The sequence below is a fragment of the Leptopilina heterotoma genome, unplaced genomic scaffold (assembly GCF_015476425.1).
Source record: "Leptopilina heterotoma isolate Lh14 unplaced genomic scaffold, ASM1547642v1 Lhet_275, whole genome shotgun sequence".
Classification (NCBI taxonomy): domain Eukaryota; kingdom Metazoa; phylum Arthropoda; class Insecta; order Hymenoptera; family Figitidae; genus Leptopilina; species Leptopilina heterotoma.
Genome location: NW_025110983.1, coordinates 1,227,800 through 1,245,340, shown reverse-complemented (window position 1 = coordinate 1,245,340; position 17,541 = coordinate 1,227,800). Strand labels below are relative to the sequence as shown.

The 17,541-nt window shown below is 25.8% G+C and overlaps 1 protein-coding gene across 3 annotated transcripts in view; it reads right to left on the bottom strand.

The window, feature by feature from the left end:
- Positions 1 to 654: 654 nt before the first annotated feature.
- The window catches only part of LOC122504035 (nucleosome-remodeling factor subunit NURF301), a 28,745-nt gene continuing 11,858 nt past the window's right edge, over positions 655 to 17,541 (bottom strand). Inside the window, exons 6-22 of one of the 3 annotated variants that reach the window (XM_043614908.1) lie at positions 17,267 to 17,500; positions 16,882 to 17,084; positions 16,186 to 16,510; positions 15,629 to 15,938; positions 12,404 to 12,539; positions 11,556 to 11,857; positions 10,904 to 11,047; positions 7,237 to 8,472; positions 4,994 to 5,164; positions 4,627 to 4,851; positions 3,786 to 4,140; positions 3,378 to 3,588; positions 2,856 to 3,118; positions 2,482 to 2,649; positions 2,057 to 2,252; positions 1,767 to 1,851; positions 655 to 1,469 (exon numbers count right to left, since the gene is read on the bottom strand). In XM_043614908.1, coding sequence (XP_043470843.1) covers positions 1,267 to 1,469; positions 1,767 to 1,851; positions 2,057 to 2,252; positions 2,482 to 2,649; positions 2,856 to 3,118; positions 3,378 to 3,588; positions 3,786 to 4,140; positions 4,627 to 4,851; positions 4,994 to 5,164; positions 7,237 to 8,472; positions 10,904 to 11,047; positions 11,556 to 11,857; positions 12,404 to 12,539; positions 15,629 to 15,938; positions 16,186 to 16,510; positions 16,882 to 17,084; positions 17,267 to 17,500 — 4,767 coding nt within the window. In that variant the 3' untranslated portion in view covers positions 655 to 1,266. The remainder of the gene's footprint in view (positions 1,470 to 1,766; positions 1,852 to 2,056; positions 2,253 to 2,481; positions 2,650 to 2,855; positions 3,119 to 3,377; positions 3,589 to 3,785; positions 4,141 to 4,626; positions 4,852 to 4,993; positions 5,165 to 7,236; positions 8,473 to 10,903; positions 11,048 to 11,555; positions 11,858 to 12,403; positions 12,540 to 15,628; positions 15,939 to 16,185; positions 16,511 to 16,881; positions 17,085 to 17,266; positions 17,501 to 17,541) is intronic. The other 2 variants (XM_043614909.1, XM_043614910.1) reach the window with 2 other exon arrangements.

Here is a 17,541-nt window from a genome sequence, read left to right as displayed (position 1 = left end):
CTTCACACATCCGGGGGATTTTTTTACTCTCCATCGTTTCACAGTTTCTCTACTATTGTTTTTTCCATTTAATTTTTTGTTTCTTCTTTTTCTTCCTGTTTTTCCATTTTGCCAAAACTTTTCCTCTTTTTTCAAAAAATTAAAATTCTCAAATTTTTCCCGACAATTTTTTTTACAAAAAAATTTTTTTCTTTTCCTTTACTCTCCACTTTTTATAAACAATTTTAATATACAGAAAATTTATATAATTAAAACAACAGAATTGATCAATTGTCACTTTAATGAGCACAATAAACAAAATTTGTACATTATTCTTACTGTATTTTTTCTCTATTTTTTTTTTACTTATTTTCAAACATTTCATTTCTTTATTTTCTAATCCTTATTATTAATAATATTATGCGATTTTTCTTGTTTTTCTATTTCCATAAAATACGAAAATGCGGCGTTTTTTCCTTTTTTTTGTTAAAAACAATCGTAGAAATAATCCGGAATCGATGGATTTTTTTTTAAATTAAATAATAAAATGACTTAGAATTGAAAGTTTTTTTTTCTTGATTTTTCATTAATTTTTTTCTTCGGGGGTTTTCATTCATTCCTTTTGTTTCTTAAATATTTTTCTAGCGTCAAATATTCTTTTTTTTCCTTAAATTATTTTCAGCTAACTTTTTTTTCTTTTTTCTTCAATTTAATTAATATATGTATAATTAATCATTTCCGCGTCGAGTGAGGAATTTTTCATTTTTTTTAAAAAGACGCGCGAGCGAATAAATTAAAACGTGAAGAAAAAACGTTTTTAACGCTAGTTTTTTTTTATTTTTTTTATATATTTATAACTTAAAATCTAGGTTTTTTTTTGAGTTTCGTGTTTTTTACTGGCACAGAAGCGGTTTTTCTCTCCATTTTTTTAATTATACACTTTTTCCCTCTCTCTCTCTTTTTTTTCTTTTTTTAATTTTTTCGCTGAATTCTTCTTCTATTTTTTTAATTCATTTTTTTTTCATCTCATCTTGAAACGCGAAATTTTCACGGCTCCCTTTTTGTTTCTTTTTTTCTCAATTTTTTCCAAAAAATGAGGAAAGTAATGATTTAAAAAAAACCGCACTGACTCTTCGCTGGCGAATTTAATTTTTAAAAAGTCTTTTGTTTAATATATATAGAGAAATATTTTACAACACTTGGACACTTTCAAGTTTTCATTTTGCATTTTTTGCATTTTCTTTTCACAATTATTTTTTTTTTCTTTGAAATTGTTTATTTGATTTTTCATTTACCTTCGGAGAACTTTTCCCGTAGACACTTGATTTTATGGACGAAATATGTTTCAAGGGCCTCGGCACATTTAAAGAATGGCGATTCCTTTGGATTGTAGTAACGACAATTGTCGAATATTTTCGTCATATCGCCGATGAATTCACTTAATTTCTTGTAACTCTTGTCGTTTATCCTCAATTCGATTGTTTGTAGATCTGAAACGAGAAATTGTGAAATTATTTTTCTCTTCTCTACAAATTTTAAAATTTTTAAATAATTTTTTTTTCTTCTATATTTAATAACAAATATTCAAAAGAAAGAAAACATTTTTTTTTCTTAAAATAAAAAATTTAAAAAAAAATGTATAAAGGAAAAGTACTGAAAACTAATGTATAGTTTACTTTAAAAAAAAAAATTAAATGCAAAAATATGTTTACAAAAATCGAATTTTTAACTTAATTAAGTTAATTTTACGAAATATTTAAATAATTGAAAATTTATTTTTGACTTACCCATTGGTTCTTTGATAACTTTATAATAATCTGGCGCCTCATTCGGATCGACAGGTTCCATAAACGGCCAAGCGCTTTTGTGTTGCTAAATAATAACAGAAAAATCATTTACTTTAATAAATTTTTCAAAAAAAGAAAAAATATTAAAAGTCAAATGACACAAAATTAACACAGAAATGAAATAAATTCTTTGCGTAAAATAATTCAAAACTTTACCAAAAAAAAAAAAACGAAAGAAATGTTTCACTAAAAAATTACTTGACTTCAATTTAAATATTCAATAAACCCACCTGTATTTGTTTGATTAATTTTTTCAAGAGGTCAAGATCTTTTGCGTTTAAATTTTTCATATTCGCAAAATTAACCGACGAATTCCGTTGACAATTCGGACACACGTATTCGTCAATATTGTCAGCCTCCGATTGTAAAATACCAACACAACGCCCATGGAACCAGTCCTGACATTTGTCACAACAGATGTAAAACCTTCACAAAAAGAAAAAAACAATTTATTATTTACTCTTTTTGAAATAAATATTAACATTTCAATATTTTATTCTTTCTATTTTCGTATATTCAACAATTAAAACACCGGATAGTTTAATTAATAAATTAAATTACCGTGTTTTGAATAATAAAAATTTTAAAATAACTTTTTAAATATTTAAAATTTTTGAAATGGAGAAAGAGAAAGAAAAATGAAGAGAAAACTCACTGAGATTCATCGTAGGGTTGTTTACAAAGGCAATAAAGTTCCTGTGTGTCCCTCGCGTGACGACATTCGGTGCAAACAAATTCCGAAAGAGTTTTGCTCATTTCCTCAGTGATGCCAACGCACTCGCCATGGAACCAATTGTTGCACAAATCACACCCCACGTAGAACCTGAAAATTGTTTTTCGCAAAAAAGAAATTAATTAAACGATCATTTTTAATTAATTTAATAATGTAATAAATTTAAATATAAAATTGTAAAATATTTTGAAAAAGGCGAAAAATGTAATAAAAACCAAAAAAAGGGGAAAAAAAGAAAAATGGAAAATATCATCAAAATTAAAGAAAAAAAGGGGAAAAAGGGAATAAAAACGCACTTAGTTTCATCATATGGTGTCCTGCAGAGACAATAAAGTTTCTCCTTTTTGATTCGATTCGCATTTGCCGCTGAAGAGCCGCCCGGTGGCGTTGTACTATTTCCATGACTCTTTCGACTCTTCGGTTTAACATTACGATTCGGTGGACTCACTTGTTGTGCGGGTTGCGCATTACTCTTGCGTTTTGCGCTTCCCACCTTCACCTCGTCCTGTTTATGTCTCTCTGCTTTCGTTCGACTCGCCAATTCTGCCGAGAGATCCTTCTGTCGACAAATCCATTCATTAATACCAATAATCACCTTATTTCATAATTATAACAGTTTTTTCGTTTCCATGTTTTTTTTCTGTTTCCAATTTTTCAAAATAATTATTCTCTACTAATAAATAAATAAAAAATCACTTTTCCTTTAATTACATTCTAAAAAAAATTATTCTGTAATTTTTAAAAACAAAAGAAACATAAAAACTTTTGTTTTAATTTTTTCCGTTTTTTGTTGTAAATTTAAATATATTAAAATATACCTGTATGTCAATGGAAAGTTCCTTCTCAAGAAGCGCTCGTTTCTTCAGAATATCTTTTTTAAGCATTTCCTTATGCCGAAAGAGTAAAACGTTCATTTGCGATGTGACTCTTGATTTCCTCTTCAAATCCTGTGAGTCACGTAATTTATTCGGTCGACTCTTGGGCGAGATTTCATTCTCCTGCATTTCCATTTCATCGCTTTTTCTTTTACTGAAAATCATTTTTTATTATTAGACCAACAACAATAAAAATCACCAAATTCTATTATTTATATTTTCCACAAAAAAATTAAAATCTAACAAGTAAAAAATGCATTATTTAAAAAAGAAATAAATAAAAAATAAAATTAACATAAAATTTATATTTTATACATTAATAAAATTTATACATATTAATAAAATTCTTACCCAACGGGCTCTCGAGGTTCAATTTTCGGCGATATCTTCTTTTTCGGTGGCTCAGACCAATCAATGTCCTTGTCATTGACAAGATTTTGCAAATTTGTCGTGACATTTGTGGCTGGAATGTTTGTTGTATTTATTGTTGTTGCTGCTGCTGCTGCTCCCGTTGCTGCTGTTGCAGTTGGCGTCGGTCGTTTTCTCGCCGGTGTTCGTGGCGTTGTTGCAATTTGATTATGACTTTGATTACTTGAAATTGTATTCTCCGTGCCTTTCATTTGCTTCTCCTGATAACGTTGAAGTTGCAATAATTTCTCCTCAATTTCTGGATTCAAATTCTCCTGTTTCAAAGCACTTTTAATTGCTGCAAAAATGAAAAAAAAAATTTACAACAATTAACAAAAAATAATAATTTATTAAAATTATATAAGAAGATTATAATTATTAATATAATAATATATAATATTATAATAAAAAAAATAATTATTAATAGAAAAATAAACAAATTTTGTTCATTGCGCATGAAAAGATAAGTCGAGAGTGTTCTGCGCATGTCTAGAGATCTTTTGCGCATGCGTAGAATGTAATTCTGCACAGTAGATCGCGAAACGTTCAAATCGATGCGCACTAAATTTATATCGCACACATTGAGAAAAAAACCACAAATTATCGAAAATTGAACACTATTTATGTGAAAAATAAAGAGAAAAAAAGATAAATTATACTAAAATTTTTGATGAACTATTAATAGAATTTTTTAGAATTATAATTAGAATTTTAGAAGTGATGAACTATTAATATAATTAATAATAAACTATTAATATAATTAATTTTAATGACTAAAACTTACTTTGCTGAATATAATCCGGAGTAATGACGAATTTATTCGACGCTTGGCCAGGTTCCTTTTTCGGCGTCTGCAAAGGCTGTTGACCATTGGCCATTTGTTGTTTTTGCGGTTCGCCTTCGGCTCCGGCATTTCTTGCCACTTGCTGAACAACGACTTTTGGCTTCTCAGGTGTTGCTGGCGCTGAATTTGCCTCTGTTTTTACTTCCAATTCTTTCTTGATTACCACTACAATGAAAATAAAAATTTGCATTTTATTTTTGATTATCGTAAATATAATTTTATGCCCATAGAAACTTTTAGCATAAGTTAACGTCATTTTTGCATAAACAAATTAATTCAGTAATAGAAAAAGCAAAAAGAATTTTACCTGGTGTAGGAGGAGCTGGACTCTCTGGCGTCTCACTTTCAGGTTCTGATTTCGCATTAACCACTGGACTTGTTTGCGGAGTGGTTGAAGTTTGCGTTGGCACTGGTGGATGAACAGCGACATAAAGTTTCGTAGGACCAAGAACTCCTTGTTTACCGGTTGTTGCTTGAGCTAGTGATAAATTTATTTATTATTTGATTGAATACAAAAATTAAAATTAACTAAAGACGCAGTTTAAAATTTTGCAATGTATTGTTAGGACCCTTCCAAAGTGTCTTGCGATCTTAGGCGCATGCGCAGAAGACAAATCTGCGCAGTAGATCGCGACACGTTTAAATAGATGCGCACTAAGAATATATCGCAAATTACGAGAAAAAAACGTACGAATTCCCAAGATTTAAACGCTCTTTACACAAAAAACAAAATTTAAATCGATTTCCTAGATAAATCGTCCAAATTGGACCGCGGGATCAAGTGTTTAAATAAATAAAACAATACCCTAAGTAACAAAACTCAGAAATTAGAAATCCGAGATCTAGGCGTCATTTTTTCAACAACTTTGAAGTTAAATTCTTATCTTCAAGCAGTTTATGACACAAGTCCGTAAAAGTCCGTTTTTTTAAAAAAAAAGTTCCGTAAATTCCATAATCTGATTGAGAAAAGACCGTAAATTGTACGATAATAATTTGGATAATTTTAGAAATTACAAATGATTGCAGAAATTCAATTATTTTCAAATGTCATAAAATTCTTCGTAGAAATTCAATTATATTCAAAATTTTTTAAACATTCTCGTCGAAATTTCAATAATCTGTAGAAATAACTAATTTCTTTTCTGATATTCAATTATTTTCAAAAATATTTTATAAAAATCTCACAAAAGAATTAATTATTTAAAAATTTATTGATGAAATTCTTTTCGCGAATTCTATTTTAAGAAACATACAATTATTCAATAAATTGTTTTTTGTATTTAAATAATTGAATTCTAGTAGAATTTTTTAATAAAAATTTATTTAAAAATGAATTTCAGTTAAAATATTAGATTATAATTGAATTTTAAAAGCATTAGATCATTTTTTATATTTTTAACTAACAATTCCGTGGAATTAATTTTTTTTAAGAAAGTTTAATTGGGGATTTTTTTAAAATTATTAAAAAAACTTTTTCAAAAGTTATTAAAAATAATGCATTTATAGAAAATTTTTAGTTAAAAACACGAGAAAAAAGTTAATTTTGGAAAAGTTACAAATTATTGCAGAAATTCTTGAAGAATGTTTTGATAAAAAATTGATTTAAAAATAAATTTCAGTTAAAATTTTAGATAATAATTAAATATTAAACGGAATATTTAGCGTGAATTTTTATAAATAATTGAATTTTTAAATTAATTTTTTGAAAAAGTTTAATTACAAATTTCTTTGAAATTGTTTGAAGTTTTTATTTTCTAATATATATTTAATTGAAGAATTTACGAATAATTGAAATTTCGTGAAATTGAATATTGTAAACAAATAGATTTGAAAATTCTTAAATAAAAACTTTTTCGAAAATTATTAAAAATAATCAATTTAAAGAAGAAGTTTAGTTTAAAATTCTTGAAAATAATAATTGAATTGATGATTTTATCACACGGTCATTAATTATTATAAAACATGAAGAAATCAATCACTTCGAGTCGAATCACTCCGAACTCGGAATTTTTTATATCTTCAAAAATTTTATAGTTTTACCGTTATGAAAAATTTAATTTGTAGTTTTATGTAAAATGTTCTCTTTTATTGACTCGCACTGGTTATATTTTTGTCAGAAATAATAATTGAGGCTCCTGTTTAAAAAGGGCACTTCAGCATTGATTTTAAATGGTAAAAGTGCCCTTTTAAGATACGGAGCCTCAACTGGTCCGTAAAGTCCGTATTTTTAAATACTTTCACTGGTTCAAGCCCTGCTTATCTATTTTCTTTCTAAATCTCAGCACTTTCGTTTTCTCTTAAATCTTTCTCCATCACATATTTCTCAAACTCTTTCATTAATAATTTCATTCCACTTTCATCTTCAGCCATCAAAACCACATCATCTGCATATGCCAGTGTATAAATTCTTCCATTCTTCAATATAACCCAGACCCTTTCTCCCCTCTTCTTTCTTCCAGATCCTCAACATATTAAACAATATTGGACTCAGGGAACAGCAAAGATGACTATAACAAAAAAGAAGGATGAAATATCTAAAATAATTTATACCTTTCAACAGTTGCTGCTTAACCTGCTGCTGCACCATGGTCAATTGCTGAGGAGTAAATTCCGTACCCTGTAAACCTTGAAGCACAATTCTTGGTCCCTGACTCGTTTGAATAACCTGCGCGGTAACGCACTTGATGATCGTTCCAGGCGGATGTCCCGCCAAGAGTGATGCCTCAACACTTCCTGGTGCGGCCGTTGGCGTCGTTGCCGTTGCCGCAGTTGTCGTAGTCGCAGTAGCGTTCACTTGACCCGTCGCGGTATTATTCACAGTCGTCGATGTCGGTGCACCACTTGCAATATTATTGTTACTAGTCGTTGTTGTCGCCGTCGTGACAGCGCTAACACTACTATTCACACTGGCACTAACATTATTATTAACACTTCCCTCCTGTGAATTTTCCACCACCTTCGTCGCAATTTTCACCGGCGTCGTTGTCGCCTGATTCTGTTTCACGATAATTCCACTATTCGCCGTTGAATTCAAATGGAATATTTGATTACCAGCCGATGTGCTCCTTATAATGACTTGATGACCGCCAATTGTTGCCAATTGCGCCTTACCCGTGGCCAATTGTTGCGCCAAAGTTGGATTATTAACGACAATTTGATTGCCAGCGACAACTTGCGTCGCACCACCGCTCTGTATAATCTGTTGTCCCTGAACAATTTGCCCGCTACTCGTCACTAAAATTGTATTCTTTCCACCCTGTGGACTCGCATTTATTGACGTTAATCGTTTACCCTGGACATTTTGTTGGACAATTTTCTCCGTACCGTCTTGTTGAATAACAACGGTTGTTTTCGCCGGTGTTATTTTAACTGGTGCAATTTTTGTTTGTGGTGTTTTTGTCGTTACGACTGTGCCTGCTGGCGATGCTGCTACTGTTGTTGGTGGAGTCGAAACGATAGTAGTTGTTGTTGTCGCTATTGGTGAATTTGTTTGTACGGCGGCAATTTGTTGAGCAGTTTGACCAGTATTGAGAACGTGTAGTTTACCATCGGGCATTTGTACCAATTGTTGACCGGGCATTAGGCCGCGAACTTGTAATTTACCATCGGGACCGCGTAGAATTTGTACACGTTGCTGTATACTTTGGAGTGCGGGACTTGGCGCTGGTATTGGAGTGCCGGTTACTTTAATCAATGACTGTTGACGATTAGGCGTTTGCGGTGATTGTTCACTCTTTGGTAGAATACTCGTTGGTCCTGATATAATTCTCGTATTGCCGTCAGGAGCTATTTACAATTATTAATTTCGTTATTATTAATTAGGTCTTAAATCTTAAAAAAAAATTGTTAATTAATAATTAACTATTAGTTATCTTAAAGATAACTAATAATTAAGATAAATACAAAATATAATAAGAATTATAAAACAAAATTATAATATACAAATAATACAATAAAAATATTGATAAAAATATAAATAAAAACTATCAACAAATCGTTAAAATTTTTTGTTATATTTAATTAATTATTTTAAAAAAAATAATTTATAGAAGAATTTTAGTTAAAAACACTGAAAAAAATTTAAATTTGGAGAAGTTGCAAATGATTAAAGAAATTCAATTATTTTCAAAAGTAATAAATTTTTTCGCAGAAATTCAATTATTCTCAAAAGTAATAAATTTCTTCGCAGAAATTCAATTATTTTCAAAAATTTTCATAAAATTCTTGTCAAACTTCATTTATTTTTAAAAATAATAAATTCCTTCGCAGAAATTCAATTATTTGCAAAAGTAAAAATTTTCTTCGTATAAATTCAATTATTTTCAAAAATTTTTTAAAAATTCATTGCAAAATTCAATTATTTTCAAAAGTAAAAAATTCCTTCGTAGAAAATCAATTATTTTCAAAAATTTCAATAAAAATTCTCTTCAAAATTACAATTATCTTTATAAAATAATAAAATTCTTCTATGAAATTCAATTATTTTCAAAAATTTTAATAAAATTCTAGGCAAAAATGAAATTAATTTCAAACATTTTTCTTAATTCAACTATTTTCAATATCTACTGTTGTAATAAAATTTTCCAAAAGAATTCAATTATTTGAAAAAAATTGTTGATAAAATTCTACGCAAATTAATTATTTTCAAAAATAATAAAAATTTCAGAGGAATTCAATTATTTACAAATTTTTCATAAATTTTTTCGCAATAATTCAATTATTTTCATAAATAATAAAAAAAAATTTTACGTGGTTTCAATTATTTTCATAAATATTAAAATTTAGGAATTTTAGGAATTGAATTATTTTCATAAATAATCAAATTCCTCAAAAAATGTGAATCATTCTTAAAAATTTTATTAAAAATCGTCAAAAGATTTTCAATTATTTAAAAATTTTGTTGATAAAATTATTTATAAGAATTAAGTTTTAAAGAAATATTCAATTATTCAATTATAATTATTCATTTTTCTATTTAAATAATTGAATTCTCGTGTAGAATTTTCTAATAAAAATTGATGTAATACTAAATTTTGGCTAAAATTTTAAATAATAATAATTGAATATTAAAAGCATTACGTATATCATGAATTTTTAGAAATAATTGAATTTTGAATTGAATTTTCAAATTAAAATCTTGGAAAATTTGTATTTTTTCATACTATTATCTGACAATTCTGTATAATTACTTTTTTTAAAAGTTAAATTTGAATATTTTTTTAAATTATTTCAAGTTTTTATTTTCCGAAGAATTCAATTTTTCTTATAAATAATAATATTCTTTGGAAGAATTAAATTATTTTTTGTAAATTGTAAAAAAGTCATCGCAGAAATCCAATTATTTTCAATTTAATTTTAATAAAATCTCACGAATGGATTCAATTCTTTTAAAAAAATTCAAATAAATTCTTCAAAACAATTTAATTATGAATTTTCAAAATTTTTAATAAAATTCTTGACAGGAATTAAATTATTTTCAAAAAATTCAAATAAAACTCTTTGGCAAGAATTTTATAATTTTCATAATAAAATTCTTCGGAAAAATTCAATTATTCTCAAAATTTTTGAAAAAATTCTTTGTAAATTTTAATTATTTTCAAAATTTTCACTTAAAAATATTTAAAAACACCACATTATTTTTTTATAGAAATTTAAAGACGTTCTTCAAAGAAATTTAATTTAAAAATTATTAATTACAATTATTAGAAAAACACAATATTTTTAAAATCCTAAAAGAAATTCTTGGTGAAATTAAATTACTTTCAAAATTCTCTTTAAAAATTATTAAGGAAACATTCAATTATTCAATAAATTATTTATTTGCATTTTATTTGTATTTAAATAATTGAATTCTCGTAGAATTTTCTAATTTAAATTGATTTAAAAATGAATTTCAGTTAAAGTTTGTAGGTAATAATTGAATTTTAGAGAAGTTACTAATAATTGAAAATTTTAGAAATAATTGAATTTCGTAAAGGTTTCAAAAATTTAATTAAAATCTTTGAAAATTTGATTTTTTCATACTTTTAACTAAAAATTCTGTAGAATTAATTTTTTTGGAAAAATTTAATTGCTTTAGAGAAGAATTTAAGTTGAAAATTCTAGAAAATAATAATTGAAAGAAAAATGACGAAAATAATTATTAATAATTTATAGTGATAATTATACAGTAATTTTGTTTCTTTTCAAAAAAGAAAAATATTGTTTGAAAACTTACTTTTTGTCATGTAAATTCGACGAGTTCCTATTAAAGTTTTATTTTGCGTTGGCGTTGTGAGCAAAGAAGTAAGTTGCGATTTTCCTGGCGTTGCATTTGGATTCGCGGGAATTGCAACTTTTGTCACCACCTTTATAGCGCCGTCTATAAAAATTAAAAAAAAACGAAACATTACTTTTTTCTTGTTTAAACACAAAATTAAACAAACGAAAAAGATTAAATTGAATTCAAATGGAAATTAACTTAAAAAAAAAACAAATTAAAGTAGAAAAAAAAGTTTAGAAAATTAAAGTTAAAAATTAGACAAAGCTGAAAACTAAAATAAAAATAGTAAAAAAAATTAATAAATAAATAAAAATTTATTTATAATTTATTTTTTTACTATTTTTATTTTAGTTTTCAAACTTTGTCTAATTTTTCTAAACTTTTTTTTCTACTTTAATTTGTTTTAAGTTAATTTCTTTTTGAATTAAATTTAATCTTTTCCGTTTGTTTAAAATAGTAAAATAAATAAATAAAAATAAAAATAGTAAAATAAATAAATAAAAATAGTCAAAAAAAAAAAATTATAATAAAAAATAGTTGAAAAATGAAATAAAATTGTGAAAATAAAAATTATTAGAATTAAAAAAAATAGAATAATTTAATTTACCCTGATTGGAGCTGGTGGTGACTTTGACGAGTTGATTGGCGGGTAAATTTGCATTCGCAGGACTCTTGAGTGTTTCGAGGGCGCGTTTCTGTTGATGTGCGGCGCGTTGCATTCGCAATTGTTGCTCCATTTTCTCCTTGATTTCCTCGGGCGTTTGCTTACCGCTGACTTGTTGATCGCCACCGGCGGCGGTTGTCGCCGCATTCGCACCAACACCAATGCCCGACGAACGATTGCCGGGCGCAACTAGAGGCGTGCCCGAACGGCTCCTAGTAATAATCTGGGCATTAGCCTTCTCTAACCTAGAATTCAGACACACACACGCGCCAAGCGAAAAACGTGGTTAGTAAAAAACGAGCCCGCGATTTTGTTATTTGAGTTTACGAGACTCTTGGTTTTTTTTTTTTTTAAATTAAGCATTCATTATTCATTTAAAATTTAAAAAAAAGAAACATATACGGACACATCGTCCGTGTATAAATAAATAAATAAATAAAATGAAACAGTATCTTCTAAATAAATAAATAAAATGAAAAAGTATCTTCTAAATAAATAGACAAAAAAATTAAATGAAATACGGGCATTTAGCCGGTATATCTTCTAAATAAATAAACAAATTAAAGAACAAAAAAAAATAATATTTAAACAAAAAAAAATTATATTAATTTAAGAAAACAAAATTAAATTCTGGTGGTTAAAATTGTAAAAAAAAATTGTAAAAAGCATAAAAAAAACAAGTCGAGTGATAAAAAACGGAAACAACAATAAAAGCGTTAAATACACAAAATAGCAAAACTGTTATTTTTCGTTTTTCCCAAAAAAAAAAAAAAATAAAGAAGAAAAAATACCTGTCGCCGTATTGTTTAATTTCCCAGAGTTCGAGTTTGTCCTCATCGACCCATTCCTCTGAAACTTGTGGTTCAGTGCTGTGCGGCGATTCCGGTCTCTTCCGCTTTCGCAAACCGCTTCTTATCGATGTGACTTCTGCAAAAAATTTGAAAAACCAAAAAAAATTAAAATTACAAATACAAATACAAAATTACGAAAATTCTTTTAAAAAAAAAGAATTAAATATTTTCAGAGTTGCCACAAATATTTAATTTTCTTTTTTCCTGATTACACAGACAAAAATTTTGAATTTTTCCCTAACCCTAAAGAATATTCTGATTCACTCTAAACAAATTATTAGATATTCAAAATTATTAGATACTTTCTATGGAATTTTTAACTAAATTTCTTCTTTAAATCAATTATTTTTAATAATTTCTGAAAAAAAGTTATTTTTGAGAATTTTTTAAATGCATTCGTTTGCAATTCAATTTTACGTGAAATTTTGATTATTTGGAAATTTTTCAATTAAATATATGTTAGAAAACAAAACTTGAAATAATTTCAAAAAAAAAAAAATTTAATTAAACTTTTCCAAAAAAAATTAATAAATTCTATACAGAATTGATAGTTAAAAGAATGAAAAATTCAAATTTTCCAAAATTTTAATTTAAAACCCTTTCAAAATTCAATTTCAGAAAATTCCCGGTATAAAGGTTTTAATATTCAATAATTATAATATAAAATTCATTATTAAATCAATATTTATTAGAAAATTCTACGAGAATTCAATTAGTTAAATACAATTTGAATACAAAAGTAAAAATAAAATGCAAGTAAATAATTTATTGAATAATTGAATTTTTTTTAATAATAATTTTTATAGAGAATTTTGGAAGTAATTGAATTTCACCAAGAATTTTTTTTTTTTTTGCGGGGTTTTTAAAATAATCGTGTTTTTCTAATAATTGTAATTAATAATTTTATTCTTAAATTTTAATAAAATTAATAGAAAATTAATTCTTTTAATAAAATTTCATTAGAGTTTTCGTAAATAATTAAATTTCCTTGCAGAATGTATTTAAATTTCTTTAAGAAAAAAATAATTTGATTCTTTAAAAATATTTTTAATTGAATAATTTTGGAAATAATTTAAATTTACAAAGAATTTTTTCAAAAATTTTGAGAATCATTGAATTCTTTCGAAAGAATTTTATTATGAAAATTATAAAATTCTTGTCAAAGAGTTTTATTTGAATTTTTTGAAAACAATTTAATTCTTGTCAAGAAGTATAATAAAATTTTTGAAAATACACAATTGAATTGTTTTAAAAAATTTATTTGAATTTTTGGAAAATAATTGAATTCTTTCGTGAGATTTTATTAAAATTGGATTGAAAAGAATTGGATTTCTGCGATGACTTTTTTACTATTTACAAAAAAAATTGAATTCTTACAAAGAATATTATTATTTATAAGAAAAATTGAATTCTTCGGAAAATAAAAATTTGAAATAATTTTAAAAAATATTCAAATTTAACTTTTGAAAAAAATTAATTATACAGAATTGTTAGTTAAAATTATATGAAAAATACAAATTTTATCAAAAAATTTTTAAATAATTGAATTCTTTTGACGATTTTTTATAAAATTTTTAAGAATAATTACATTTTTCGAGAAATTCGATTAAACTTTGTATTAAAAATAATTGAATAATTTCGAAGAACTTTACAAAAAAGTTTTAAACAATTGATTTTTTTTGGAAAAATTTATGCAAATTAAGAAAAATTTTTTTAAAATAATTGAAATTCAAAAAAAAGTTGAATTCATGTGGAATTTTATTTATTTTTTTCTTTTGAAAATAATTAAATTTCTACGAAGAATTCAATGCCAAATTTTAAAATAATTCATTTCTTCGAAAAAATGTATGCAAATTCTATTTTAAATAATTGAATTCATGTGAATTTTATTTATTTTTTTTTTTTTTAAATAATTGAAACTTTGTCAAGAATTTTATTAATTTTTTTTTAAATAATTGAATTTCTTCGAAGAAATTTATTACTTTCGAAAATAATTGAAATTTTGACGAGAATTGTTTTTAATTTTTGAAGATAATTGAATTTCTGCAAAGAAATGTATTACTTTCGAAAAGTAATTGAAATTTTGACAAAAATTTTATTAAAATCTTTTAAAATAATTGAATTTCTACGAAGAAATTTATTACTTTCGAAAATAATTGAATTTTATTACATTTTTTTTTGAAAATAATTGAATTTCAGAGAAAAATTTTATTATTTATAAAGATAATTGAAATTTTGACGAGAATTGTTTTTAATTATTGAAGATAATTGAATTTCTACAAAGAAATGTATTACTTTTGAAAAGTAATTAAAATATTGTCAAAAATTTTATTTAAATTTTTGAAAATAATTGAATTCTGCAATGAATTTTATTAAAATTCCTTCAAATAATTGAATTTTGTCGAAGAAATTTATTACTTTCGAAAATAATTGAATTTTATTACTTTTTTTTTGAAAATAATTGAATTTCAGAGAAAAATTTTATTATTTATAAAGATAATTGAAATTTTGGCGAGAATTGTTTTTAATTATTAAAGATAATTGAATTTCTGCGAAGAATTTTATGACTTTCAAAAATATTTGAAATTTTGCCAGATATTTTATTTAAATTTTTGAAAATAATTGAATTTTGTTGATGAATTTTATTATTTATAAAGATTATTGAAACTTTGACAAGAATTTTATTAAAATTTTCGAAAATACTTGAATTCTTATGATAAATACTATTAGTTATGAAAATAATTGAATTTTGTAATGAATTTTATTAAAATTCCTGAAAATAATTCAATTTCGGCGATGAATTTTGATATTTATTATTGATATTATTGATATTTATTGATTGTTGAATTTTTTTTAAAGAATTGCGTTAAAGTTTTTACAATTGAAACCAATTTCAACAGAATTGAAATTGTAATTTTTCAAAAAAATACTTTATTAAATGATTTATAAGTAATAACTTTATGGCAGTTCTTCAATAGAATTAAGTTATTTAAAAAGAAATTATTGTTGCAGAAATAGAAAAAATTGAAGGGTTTTTATAGAATTTGTGGTAATTTTATATGATTATTATCGGAATATTTTAGAGAACTTTTAAAATTCTGATTTTGTAAAAAAATTGAATTCTTTTTTTTTTTAAATATATAAATTTAAAGAATTGTTCCCTACCTCTGACTTGTTTAGGAAGTTCGAGGGGAATGAGAACTTTCCGACGCAAATATTGCGACTTATCCAAAAATTGTCCAACGTGACGATGTTTCAATATTTCCAGTGACATTATTTCAGTGTCAGTTGTTATTTGATGTTTGCCGTCACTTGACAGTGGTTTTGTCGCCATATCGTCCCATCGTAAGCAAGCCCACAATATTCTCAATTGCAATGCGGCGGATGCCAACGATTTTAGTCCCACCGTTCGATAAAGCCAGCACGTTTTGAAAAGTGGCCGCGAACACTGATACGGCCACACTGACATGTTCGCCTATTTAAAAATAAACAAGAAAAGTTCAATTTTTTTCAGAATTTTAACACATTTTTCGATTCGAGTTTTTCTAAAACGTATTTTCTAATTTTTTTTTTTTTTTTTTTTTTTGTAATGAATTCTTTAGAAAAATATTACAATTCTTTGAAATAAATAAATTTTGATGCGAATAATAATAAAAATAGAAATTTTATTAAAAATATTATTGTATAATTGTTATATTTATGTTTAAAAGAAAAATGCGAACCTTCGCTGAATGATTAAATCCAAGAACGGGCGTTCGTCCGCCGTGCCTGGCGAGTTTTCGTAATTCATGTTGCGGCAACAAAAGAATACTGCGATGTTTATTTTTTGTGCAGAATGTCGAGCACAATGGATACTTGACTGGGGTGCGCTTCTTCTTTCTCTCAGCTAAGGAAATGGAAATTTTCTTCAAATAAACTTTACCCTCCGTCGATTGTGCCGAGTATATTCTCTCCGAACCATCGGCATTTAATTCCTTTGCAACTGCACAACGATGCACTGTACGTCCACGTTTATTTACAATTATTGTCGTTGTACTGCCAGCGACACTAAAAATTGATTATTATTTATTTATTTATTTACAAAGTCTTATTATTATTATTTTAAAAACAAAAATTACATTTTTTTAAATTAATAACAATTTTTCAAATTAATTACCATTATTCAAAAGTAGCATAACAATTTTTTTTTTTTTTTTGAAAAACCCTAGGGGTTAAAAATGGACCTTTCTGAACCTTTCAGTAAAACCATAGGGGATAAAATTGTTTTTAGCCCGGATAAGTAAATAAAAAGAAAAATTAGCGAGAGAAATACGTTTCTTTATACCCTAGAGACTAAAATATCTTTTTGTCAAACCTGACTAATAAAATAAATATAAAAATTAGTAAAAAAAATAAATAGAAAAATTTCGTAAACTTACCTTTTTGTCTCGGAAGTGACTGTCGTGACATCAATAGAATTTTCCGACGTAACACTTTCTTGAGTTTTTTGAACAACACCATCGACAGTTTTAACAGTTTGACTAGTTGTTGTTGTTGTTGTCACTGTCGTTGTTGTTGTAACATTACTTGTCGTCGAAACTGTTTCCGGCTTTTCAACTTTTATCTCCTTTTCTTCCTCCTTCTGTTAAACAAATAAAAAAATGTATTTATTTAAAAAATGTGTATTAAATAATAATAATAATAATAACAAAATTAATAATAATAATATTAACAATAACAATATAATAATAACAATATATTAATTATTAATTAAATAAATAAAACTTGGAATCTGCTACTGATAATTAAATAAATTCTACTTACAACTTCCAATTTGATACGTTTTGCTTCTGGCTCATTTTCATCGCCATTTTCCGTTTTCACTTGTTCTGTGACCGTATTTGAAATCGACGATTCTAAATTCTTTCGAACGGCGTCTTTGTTCTCCTCAACAACTTCAGTTTTAATGGGTAAATTTTTATCAGTTGTCGCTGCTGTCGTTGTTGTTGCTGCTGCTGTTGCTGCTGCTGCATCGCCAATTTTTGTCAAGCCAGGAACCTGTTTAAATAAAAAGATAAATTAATTACTTTATCAGCAAA